The following is a 12,343-nucleotide window of genomic DNA, read 5'->3' on the forward strand; positions in this document are numbered from 1 at the left end:
TATTTTTGCTGATTATTTATTGAATTGCAAAAATTTTAATGATTTAGATGAAGCTTACTATCGACGATAAGTATGGCTAAAAATTCAAAGTGAGTTTGTGATAAAACTGTATGAGAAATCGCTGAACGAATATAAATGAAATGGAAACACATTCACTTTTGGATGTATGCAGTTATGCATTAAAATATAAATTTGCATCAATCAACAATCCGTGTGTCTGGTTTGTTTTTTTTTTTTTTTTTTTTTTGTTTGTATCAAACTTTGATCTAGATAGCTCTGGAACAGTTAAAAATGACGAGATGTGTAAGGCTTGAGTAAATATAAGCTTCAATTTGATCGGCTGTAATCACTTGTTCAAAGCTCTAAGTCATTTATATTGTAGGTATGACTATAATGACGAGCGGCACAGTGTTCCTCGTATCTATATAATCGCTTTACCATTTTGCTCTATAGTCGTAAAGCAATTGCAGCTATTTTACTTGTTGTTTTTTTACTGGCCCCCCTATAATTTATTGGTGTAAAGAATGTTTAATGAGTTTTCTTTCGTTTTTTTATTTATTTTTTAAATTTTAGACAGTTGAACGGAAAATTTTGAGCAAATAAAATTCCAAATAAAATTTTTGCCTTTTTTTTTGTTTTACTGAAGTATTATTGTAAACGTAATCATGGATTAGTTTCTGTTTCAACTAGCATTACAGTTTAAAAAAAAATCAAATGGACGGCGAATTTTTACTTCAGTATCGAACTGAAACACACTGTACGAAATCACACTTACGATAAAATTTAATTAATTTTTTTTTACTAATTTTTCACTAAACAGATTAGTTTTATGTATATTGAGGACAGCAAATTTAGTTTTGCATCGTAATCATGCGTCAAATAAAAACAAATCAAAATTCTAACTCAGCCAAAATTACGAATCTTTACGCAATCTTCTGGTGAAACTCATACGCTTTAACTGTTGAACAGTTAATACCACCGTTGTATGCCGTTGCCGTTGTATGGGCATCATCTTTTATATAATTAGATTATGGTGATAATGGATCTGAAAAAAATATTCTCTTTTTTCGAAATATTCCATTTAGACAAGGTCGCCCGCATCAACTGCATAAAAAATGCGACAGTTTATTCGTCACGCAGCGTTAATTGTAAAACATTCATTTTTGTAGCGCAAAAAAGGATTGGAATAAGTTTTCAGCACAATTTCGGTGTCGATGTCTGCATAATACATATAATCTGATTGACTGTCGCCTTTACGGTCCTATAACCTCACACTTGCGTGAACAATTGACTTTTCATGCGCGCATTGTGTTTTGCCTTATTTTCTCCCCTCAATAGGCCACGAGAAAATTGTGTTTTCTTGACGACTGGTCGAATGACAGTTCTAATGAGACAAGTGCAGCACTTTTTGTCCCGTAGGGAGAAAACCGAACTTTTTTCCTTCGAACTGTCACTTCGTTTAGGTTTTCGAAAATGGTATGGCAAATCGAGGTTTTTGTTCCGTGGAGAAAAACAGGCAAAACACAACATCAAAAACGTAGCGTTCATCTCTGGAAGAAAATACGAAATTCCAACTCGTGCGAAATTTCGGCCCTGGATTCGCTCTGGCCGCAAACTTAGCTCTTATTGGAATTTCTTATTTTCTCCCCTCAGTAAACAAATAACTATTTCCACCGAAGCATAATCACTGACTAAGATATGCTTAGTCCTTTTCAATAAACCGGCATTGAATGATCAACTTAGTGAAATTAAACAAGTCGACTAGTGCCATTAAATCGACTCAACTGAAGTGGATGTACATTTACACAATGAATATAAACCACCCAGGTATGGTCAAATGTCGCCTCGGAGGACATAACGATTCGAAAAACGGATTCTAACGCACCCATTTTCATATTATTTTGACAAAAATAATGAGTGCGTTCAAGATAAATCGATAGATTTTGAAGAACCGGCCATGCCTGGTATGTACGTTCATTGAATTTTCCCACTTCTATGGAAAAAAAAACGTTCATATTTGTGATTGTCCGTGAGTTGCCCTCTACTATAATATTATTAAAATCGGATGGTGCCGTTTTATGGAAGCTCCAAAAAACATACAATAACCACACAAAAAACGGCAAACATTAGATAAAATATGGTGTGCCATAAAGTAATATATGCCGCATTAAAGTGCTGAATGTTTACAACAACTTTTTTTTGTCTTTGTTTTGTTGGAAGCCGAACGAAAACAATCTACTCGGTCCGATTCGGTATATATATTCTAAGAGAAGCCCCAATTATGGTGAAACACCGATTTTTTGTGGAAAGGTACGTGTCTCGTATTGAACAAGTTGGAAAGTGATCCTATAGTTGAGAGTTAAGCAAACAGATCGACAAAAGGATCAGTTAATTGGGAGCAAGTCTGGTGATGAAATGATATGAAAATTTACTTTCATTTCATTTATGATTCACTAGAGTTGTACATGCAAAAAGGTATGACCTACTTCATAGAAGTTCGTCATTTCTTTGCCACTGTCGCCATGGCCTGATGAGATGTAGTTATTTTTGAACAGCATTATTAAATGCAAAGCATCGAAAGATGCTTATACATCATCTCACAGTTCGAAACAGTGGCAGAAACCATTTTCTAATCAGTTAATTGATTGAACTCTGAAATTCAAATGGTGCCCTGACAAAAAAGAGTTGAAAATCTTACCTGTTGCAGGTAACAATAGCTGCAACAGGTGTAGATCTCCATACGAAAAATACAGCTGTAGAAGATAACATAGATTAACCGAAGACAAAGTCACCTGCAACGACTTTCAACTCTTTTTTTTGTCAGTGCAGTGCCGCCTTTTCCATATGGGCCAAATGGGCAAATGCCCGTGGCGCCCGAAGTGGAGCAGAAGAAAATGGCGCCCGAGGTCCTTAAAAAAAATTAGCTTTACTAAATTGGCGCCTATTTTTCCAATTGCCCGATGGCGCCCAAAAGCTAAAAGCGGCACTGTGTCAGTGTGATTGTAGTTCGTATAGATACACAAATTCAATTCGGAAACCATTATTGAATGGTGACACTATTCGGTAGAAATAACGTTTTCAGAAATCGTTTCTCACTAGATCTTGAAGTTCACGAGGTGAGTGAACGACTTTTTGCACATAAGTCGAGTATACGAAACCCGATCCATAGGTCCATAGGTCGGCCATTTTTTGTGTGATTAAGACAGTCAGGGGAATAGTTCTTTCTAATACAATCAGTTCTGTTGCTACGACTGTGTGTAGGGGCTTCACGAAAGGTGCCTTGTCTTGAACGTAAACAATTTTGTCAATAAAACAAATTGGTGAATTCAGTGGAGTCGCTCATTTGGGTCTGATTAAAAGCTTATTGGCTGATCAACTGTATAGGACTAGAATGTGAAAGGCTGTCCCGACTAGCAACTCAAATTTTTTATTTTTAAATTTCTCTAAGATGAATTGCATTCCATATGCACCGGAATCACTTACAGACGTGAACAAAAAAACCGAAATTAACAACAACAAAAAAAAAAGGAAAAGTTCTGGGAAGTGTAAATGATGTTTGAAGAGTTCGAAGCTTTAGAAGATAAGTAGGTTGTCCGCACTACCCTCTGACGTATCTTCGTCGTCAGTTTCATCATCTTCATCGTCTGAAGTCAAAGATTCCGCATTATTGATGACATCATCTATGAGCCGGGAGAGTTTTTTGTTGTGATTTTGATGATAAAAATTACTCGGAAAAGAAACATCGATAGACTCACCGCAGCTGGGCTTTCCTCTCGTACGCGTGTTCGCAAATTCAACGCCATGTTTGTCGACACACCAGCAGACACCCACCGAGTTGTGGCACTGAGTCGATTTGTAGAATCCTTGAGTGTCACAGTCTGGAGCGTATGTTCCTAAAACAGTCGGACAAAGTTAGCGGATCACTTGGCGAATTGTTTTGCTGAAAGTCCGTAAATTACCCAACAAATCTGTACCGATCCTCCGTCGGACAGCCGCGCAAGGACGATCTGTTTTCTCAAAGCATCGGCACCATTCGCGTGGACTGATGGTGTTGTTGTTGTCGAGGTCACAGGTATCAATGAATGGCTTAATGCATCGTTCATTCTGATCGTGTTCCAAATCGTACAGCTCTTGCGACGACAACGAACCGTCATTGTTCAGATCCAAATGATTAAACATCCATCTAGCTTCGGCTTTGCAAGCAGCTGGGAAATGAGCTGTCGAATTTTGAAATATGTTAGAGGGATCGGTTTTTGGCAAAATAGAGACGCCCTGGATGCAAACCTTTTGATTTTTGTGAATGTTGTCGTCGCTTCTTGCTGTCGGTCATGATAACCGAGAACCAATCGAGAAGACGGTTACCAATAGCTGTTAACTGATCAGCTTTGCATTCGTTCGATTTGGATGGGAATTCTGCGAGAAAAGGTAAACGAAATGTCGTCAGGAGAAAAGATTCGGAGTGGAAATGCGACAAAAAAATAGTTTACTTGGACTGCTGGCTGATTTAAAGTATTTTGGATTTGGCTTTTCAATGACGTCATTGTATCCATGAATTTTGTGTTTGTCCGGCTTCTGTTCCTAAAATACAAACAATTATTGCAATCTCACTCACTCGAATTGGTATCGAGTCAAGGAATAAGCTTTCTCGGCCAATTAACCTATTCACAAAAGGCAAAACGGATCTCACGTGATCAACCAATAAAACTGTTAGAGGAATTCTTTTGAAAAACGACCTTCTGAAATCGGACGTATTCTCCAGTGGACATTTTTATATGTACGAGTGATATCGCCAAATCTTCAGGTGATTGGGAAACAAGCGATCTCCGATTTTAATGAGTGATAGCTCGTTGGATTCGTCTATCAATTCTAGGAAACACGCATCTTTCACTTTTTCTTAAAAAAAAATTGTTTTCTGTGAAAAGCTCTCAAAAGTGAAGACATGTCAGAGGGTACCGAAAACAGTTTTTCGGCAATAACTCAAGAACAAATTATTTTAAATTGTTGTAATGTTGTACGATTGTCGGCCTTGGAAAGACCTACAGGTAGAGTATACGCACCGCTTAGTGCTAGTTGATCCACGAGAGTTATGACTAGAAATATAGTAAATGTTCGGTGAGTCCGCCTTCTCTGCAGCTTTGATGTTCCACGGAACTGAGTATGGGGTGTTGTAGCTGGACTCACCCACTATCGTTGCACATATAAATGAACCCAGTACTTTTGGGCTGCAAGCCTACAGAAGTCTTGGAAAAAAAGTTGGTGTCAAAATGTAGATTTTTTCCTTCTTTCTGAGGGCCCAACTGCTGGAACTGCTGTCTTCACTTTTGAGCGCTTTTCACAGAAAACAATTTTTTTTAAGAAAAAGTGAAAGACACATGTTTCCTAGAATTAAAAGACGAATCCAACGAGTTATCACTCATTAAAATCAGATACCACTTGTTTCCCAATCACCTGAAGATTTGACGATATCACTCTGAGGCCCTAGAAGCCAAAACTATTTCTTTTTGAAAATTCGCCGATTCTTTTGTGGCTAGCGAGAGGTGATCGAAAACCAGAAAAAAAATTTTCTTGTAGCGGCGTTCTGACTGTACGATAAGTACAAGGTCTTGTGAGGGGTCATTAGAAAGGCAATTGCATTTCGGATGTAAAGGAACCGTCAGAAGTTCGCCGAAATAATCAAACTTTCACCCATATTTTCAACTGCTCGTTACTCATAGTGGGATCATATAGGACAATGTACCCAAAAGAACATGCAATTACCTTTCTAATGACTACTCACAATACCTTGTACTTTTCGTGTAGCCTGAGAAATTTCCATAAGAAAAGGTGCATGCTTTCGGTTTACGATCACCTCTCGCTAACCACATAAGCATCGACGAATTAAAAAAAATTTGGCTTTTGATACCCAATTACTATTCTATGCACAGCACATATAAAAATGACCACTGCGACCGATCCGATTTCGACAGGTCGTTTTTCAATAGAATCCCTCTTACGTCTGTTGTTTGAATGAACATTCGATACAAAATCTATTACTTATTTAGTTTTAATAATTATATTATTGTTATCGAACCGTTATGAACGAGCAGCCGTTGATAAAGGGTTAAATTGAAACAAAAAAAAAGAATTATTTTCATTCCGTTTCAAATGAATTTTAATTTCTGGGTAGAAGATGAGTGTTGGATATTTATGATATCCATTGGGAGCACCAATTTTGGCATTGGGAAAATATATCAGCCGATTTGGCAATAGCTCAATGATGAACACGAACAATTTTATCGGTTTGGCGGTCTAACGTTCCCGAAAAATTTATTAGCGGGACACTGAGTTGAGAGTTTTTCATTTGAGCAAAACGACAGAAAAAAGAAAAGAAAATTGTCATGCAGGAAGTGCAATATCCTTGTCGATTTGTCTCTTTTCGTCTGCATGAAACGGAAACTTTAGTTGTTTTTGCGGCTAACTCTTTGGGGGTGGGGGGGTTTATCGTATTGTTTATCGTATAACTTAGATATTTGGAATACCAACTTTTTTATTGGACGTATATTTGATATACTTGTAATGCTTGTTGTCATACTTCACATCTTCTGGCGTATAAGTTATTTGAGAATTAATATGATTGAAGTGACGATTTTTTTCATCTTTAATCTGAAATTTTTATAAATTTCATCATTTGCATTGATGACACAAAAGAAAAATAGAGAAAAAAACGTCAAAAGAAAACCGAAAACAAATTACCTTTTGATTGGCCTCATTGTCCAGTGTCATTTTCATCTTGTTTTGCATATTCTTTTGTCGTTCAGCCATTCGTTGTTGCTTGTTTAAATTCGAATCCTTTCGATCTGTCCGTCAACCGAGAAAATTTCATCAAATTGTTAGCACCGATGTGCGTGTGTAATCGATCGCATCGAAAACTTACCCTTGCACGGACAGAAACCTTTGCACAATACTTTAATTGCTGTGCCATGGATGCAATTGTGATAATCCAGACGACAGACCGATGAATACGTTCGATTGTCAACTCCACATAAGAATGAAGGCTTTGTTACGGGACAAGGCTTGCAGCTGCTATTGTAATTGGTGGAAAGAGTTTGATAAATCTTTGCAACGATACTTCGCGAAAAGAACAAAATCAAACTTAAATCTGTTACTTCTGTTGTTAAACCCCTTTTTTTTGAACAAAATGCTCTCTTCAGGGCTACAGAAGCCTCACTGCTTTTTTTGACGTCGGTAACAGTATCTGTCAGTAAAGGGTCAAGAAATATTTTTGAATAAGAATCAAAACAGGTCCACTTTGACCTGACCCTGACACAGTTGACCAGGATTCAGGTCATGTTCGTTCAGGTTTCTCATCAAAATAACCTGAACCTAAATAGCTTAGAAGGATTCTTTTGAAAAACAGCCTACCGAAATCGGACGCATTTTGAAGTGGACTTTCTCACATGTGCCTAGAAAGGACTTCGGCCCTAGAAGCCAAAAAAATTCTTCGAAGCTTGTGTGGCTAGGTAGAGGTCATTAAAAACCGAAAATTAGCACTTTCTTACAAAAATTTCTCCAGTTACACGAGCCGTACAGGGTCGTGTGGGGTGTCATTAGAAATTAGTAGAATAACGATCCACCCATGCTACCTTGTGGAGTAGGATCTGTTATCATGCCCGCACGTTAGTTAGCAGGCGTGACGCAAGTCCACTACCAAAAATGTTTTAACAAAATTTTTTTGAGGACGGCGGAGCATATTTACAGCAACTTTTTGAATTCTCCCCCTTAGCCCCAACTACCCCCAAACTTAGATATTTGGAATCTAGGCATCCATACGAGTGACATGAGTGAGGTGTTCCAAGGTTGGTTCCTAAATTTTGGGATGACAGATGATTCCTCTGGCACGTCCTAACTTCCATCGGTTTTTTTGATGGATTTGTGTTATTTTCGATATAATTGAAGTGTTCCGAGGTTGGTTTCTAAATTTTGGGATGACAGATGATTTCTCTGGCATTTCCTAACTTCAATCGAATTTTTGCGATTGATTTGAGTTATTTTCGACATGAGTGAGGTGTTCCAAGGTTGGTTCCTAAATTTTGGGATGAGAGATGATTCCTCTGGCACTTCCTAGCTTCCATCGGATTTTTCGATGGATATGGGCTGTTTTCCATATAAGTGAGGTGTTCCAAGGTTGGTTCTTAAATTTTGGGATGAGAGATGATTCCTCTGGCATTTCCTAACTTCCATCGAATTTTTTCGATTGATTTGAGTTATTTTCGACATGAGTGAGGTGTTCCGAGGTTGGTTCCTAAATTTTGGGATGAAAGATGACTCCTCTGGCACTTCCAAACTTCCATCGGATTTTTTGTTGGATTTGAGCTGTTGTCGACATGAGTTGCTTACAAAACTAGTTACCCTAACACCTAAACTTCCAAAAGAACTGATATCCGCCAAAAAACCCTAAAGGGTGAAAGTGTGACGCAAGTCCTTGTTTCTACTTACAAAATAACTGATATCGCTGAGGGTGACGCATTTGCGCTTCAATGCAAAAGTGTAATCAACAAAAAATTGAACCAAAAAATTTAAGATAGAAAATTTTAGAAAAAAATTGCGCCACAAGTGGCAGATGTTGAGGAAACTACTTTTAGGAAAATAGTTCAAATAGAGAGAAATATGTGCTGAATCATCTGCCACTTGTGTTAAATTTTTTGGTTCAATTTTTTGTTGATTACACTTTTGCATTGAAGCGCAAAATGCGTCACCCTCAGCGATATCAGTTATTTTGTAAGTAGAAACAAGGACTTGCGTCACACTTTCACCCTTTAGGGTTTTTTGGCGGATTATAAATCTTTTCGAGTGCGATACAGATCGATTTCAAGTTAATTCAGGTCAGGTTAAAACTAAACCAAACCGGCTCAGGGTAAGTCAGGTTCAGCTAAACCTGATTCCGAGCTTTATTTTTAAAGATTGCAAGAACATATCAAAAACAAATCTCTATCGCTCAGTAGGAACTGAAAGCAATTTACTTTGGCAATATGAATTCAAAGTATTTGAGATTCTGAATCAATAGGAATGTCAGTCATCGGTAAGTGCATCGTATTGAGTGAAGAACTTGAGTGATAATGCAGAACTGGGATACAATGTGGTAAGAATAGGGGAAGGTGTGAAAGAGTTGAGAACATTGAGAAGCTGAGAGGTTTCGTTTCAGTCCCCTGAATCCTCAGAAATCTCTAACATGTGAGTAACAGTTGGGAGCGCGGTGTCCTAGCAAAATACAAATTATTATTTTGAACAGGCTGAACGAGCCATACAATCATCGTTATAAAATTCAGGTCGAAAACAATCGATTTCAAACTGAGACCATTCTTCATAATACTCACTCTTCATCTTGTTCGTTGCCATCCGAATCGTAGAAAACGTCATCATCGATACCGGAATCTTCGAATTGAGGTGCCGACGAATTTTTCTCAAAGCTAACAGCTTCATCATCGACCTCCTCGTCTTCCATTGACTTTCGTTTCGCATCGTTTTCCATATTTTTATTTTTAGTTATAACTTCGTCTCTGTGATGAAAGAAAGAAAAATGAAAAATATTTTTGGCAAAATTAATTGAATTAAAATTCGCAAACGATTTTCAGTGAATGAAGCCACAATAAAGAAACAAGTCGAAATCGGAATTCAAATGAAAAACCATAAGCGGAGAAATCTTGCACGAAAATAACAAAACGAAAATTGTAGAAAAAGGAAAATAAAAATTTCAAATTTATCTGCTTTTCGCCTCACCTGTTACGATGTAGCTCCTTTTTCGATACACATACTGCTGTATAAGCATCTTCCAGAAGACAAAGTTCACGTTTCTTACAATTGAGAGGACGGCACAAGTCACCTGCAACAAATAATAAGATATTGACACTATAAGTTATACCATCGAACGAACGTGAAACCGATTCTTTCCATTTCTCTCGCAGCAATGTGCTTCAAGCATACGAGATATTATTTTGTATCTGTAGCCATGTCCTACATAGAAAAGCTATTTCCCAAATTATATTATCCCAACAAAAATCTCTTCGAGAAAAGTGTGACGCAGTCTTTGAAATACAATTTCTAAAATGAATGATATCGCTAGAGTTGACGCTTTCAGCTTCGTTACGCAAAAATTAAATTTTACATCCAGTTCAAACAAGCTGGCTTAGGTTTTCTCATCATCTGCCAAATAATTTTTTCAAAAAAAATTTTTGACTGGAAACAACCAAAATTTTACCAAAAAAATCTGCGTCGCATGTGGCAGATAAATTTTCTTGCTGGTCTGTTCCTGAACATCTGCCACTTTGCTACGCAGATTTTTTTGGTAAAATTTTGGTTGTTTCCAGTCAAAAATTTTTTTTGTAAAAATTATTTCACAAATTTGACGAAATTCGAAAATTTGACGAAATTCGAAAATTTGACGAAATTTGAAAATTTGACGAAATTTAAAAATTTGACGAAAAATTTGACGAAAATCGACAATTTGACGAAAATCGAAAATTTGACGAAAATAAAAAATTTGACGAAATTCGAAAATTCGACGAAAATGAAAAAATTTGACGAAATTTGACGAAAATCGAAAATTTGACGAAATTCGAAAATTTGACGAAGAAAGTAATTCTCTATCTGCCACCATTCAAGAAATATCTCCAAAACCCCAATTGACCCACCCATTTCCAACTTTCGACATTTTTCGCAAATGCCCTTCTTTTCTACTCGTAAAACTCTGAGACTTTGCCGAAGAAAGTAACTCTCTATCTGCCACCATTCAAGAAATACCTCTAAAAACATAATTGACCCACCCATTTCCAACTTTCGACATTTTTCACATATGCCCCTCTGTTCTACTCGTAAAACTCTAAGACTTTGCCGAAGAAAGTAACTCTCTATCTCTCATAACCCAAAAAAATATTAGTCCTTTCATCCTACGCTCGAGTAGCTCAAAATTTGGTCACTCTAATCACTCTAGCTCAAACGAATCTGACCCGATTTTTTTAATTATTTTTTTGTTTGAATCGTGTTACGAATACCTTTCATTTGATGGGTCGCGCGCCTCTGTAGGTTTTAATACAGCTAAGCTACAGCCGAAAACGCGTTCCCGACCCTCGAAAACCACACTCAGAAACCACTTCGAGGCCAATAAAACATAATTCTGGTTTTTCCTGGGGTAATGGCGTATCACATTTTCATTTTTATGCCCACCCTGAGGTTCCTGCAAAATTTCATGGAGATTGGCTGACTAGTTTCCGAGATCGACCGTCGATAGATAGACAGATAGACAGATAGAAACATACAGAGTAAGTTGAAAGATTTTGATTGTTTGGAAAACGTTAATTTGGTGCATTTTCTATCAAAATGACCAACTTCAAAACGATGTATCTTCGGCAATTTTAAAGTTACATAGTCGAGTGATAGCTCGTTTTGCTCGTATTTGAAGCGCGAATAAGATAGAATAGGATTTGTGGTGATACAGGCCAAAGGAAAGAAACTTAAATTCTCGCCTATATATAGTTGCCGCGTCTCAAAAAATTTTCTTCGTTCTTTTTTTGGAAGTTAGACTGCGTCAAGTCCTCCGCTATCGCTCCGGACATGATACTCAACGTATGTGCAATCGGTACGTTCATACGGAATCGGTAGCATATTTATGAGTTGGGTGTAAATTTCCAATTGAAAGTTTCGATTAGTCTGGACGATTAATTTGGACGAGTAATAGAAGTATGTTTGTAGAATAAAGCCAAAAAAAAAAACAATTTTTTTTTGTAAGTTTTTCATCGAGACATTTTATGAATGAAAAGAAAAAATGAAATGCGAAACAACGAATGGCCCGCCAGTCTATTTCGCCCAATAAGCAATATGTAAGGTTAAGCGTTTTCCTTCGACAAAATTTCGTGTTTTGGTTCAAGAATGCTGCTGATACATTTAAAACACGTATCAGGTGGAACGTGTTCTTGTCTTCCATCGTTTTATGATACCCTCTATATCTATGCAACATGTGTGTGTGTGTGTATATATAGCATACCATGTCCCCAATGTAAGTGGCACAGTTCGATATTTGAATTTTTGATATATATTCGAAAGGTACGATACATTTCGATAAATCAATTGAACTAGACATGTCTACCTATATGCATGTCGTGTTACCAACGACAGAATGACATGTACAAATAGAAAATAATTGGAGCTTAAGCACAGAAATAGATATATTTACATAACGAGCGATTAAAATAGTGAATCACAAGTGTAGGTTTATTGCCCCGAGCAGCCCTGACTACAGACGAATCTAAATGCTATTTTGAACCCGGGAAATGTGTGCTATGCTTTCCTCATTTTAAAGCTGCGAAAAATG

General features: G+C 37.2%; 1 protein-coding gene across 2 annotated transcripts in view; it reads right to left on the minus strand.

The window, feature by feature from the left end:
• Positions 1-252: 252 nt before the first annotated feature.
• LOC119067716 (proteoglycan Cow) overlaps positions 253-12,343 on the minus strand; it is a 55,718-nt gene continuing 43,627 nt past the window's right edge. The window contains exons 3-12 of one of the 2 annotated variants that reach the window (XM_037170832.1): positions 9,757-9,859; positions 9,354-9,536; positions 6,914-7,062; positions 6,733-6,836; positions 6,523-6,642; positions 4,488-4,578; positions 4,285-4,413; positions 3,960-4,217; positions 3,756-3,893; positions 253-3,680 (exon numbers count right to left, since the gene is read on the minus strand). In XM_037170832.1, coding sequence (XP_037026727.1) covers positions 3,574-3,680; positions 3,756-3,893; positions 3,960-4,217; positions 4,285-4,413; positions 4,488-4,578; positions 6,523-6,642; positions 6,733-6,836; positions 6,914-7,062; positions 9,354-9,536; positions 9,757-9,859 — 1,382 coding nt within the window. In that variant the 3' untranslated portion in view covers positions 253-3,573. The remainder of the gene's footprint in view (positions 3,681-3,755; positions 3,894-3,959; positions 4,218-4,284; positions 4,414-4,487; positions 4,579-6,522; positions 6,643-6,732; positions 6,837-6,913; positions 7,063-9,353; positions 9,537-9,756; positions 9,860-12,343) is intronic. The other variant, XM_037170833.1, reaches the window with a different exon arrangement.

Source organism: Bradysia coprophila (assembly GCF_014529535.1).
Source record: "Bradysia coprophila strain Holo2 chromosome X unlocalized genomic scaffold, BU_Bcop_v1 contig_128, whole genome shotgun sequence".
In the NCBI taxonomy this organism is placed as follows: domain Eukaryota; kingdom Metazoa; phylum Arthropoda; class Insecta; order Diptera; family Sciaridae; genus Bradysia; species Bradysia coprophila.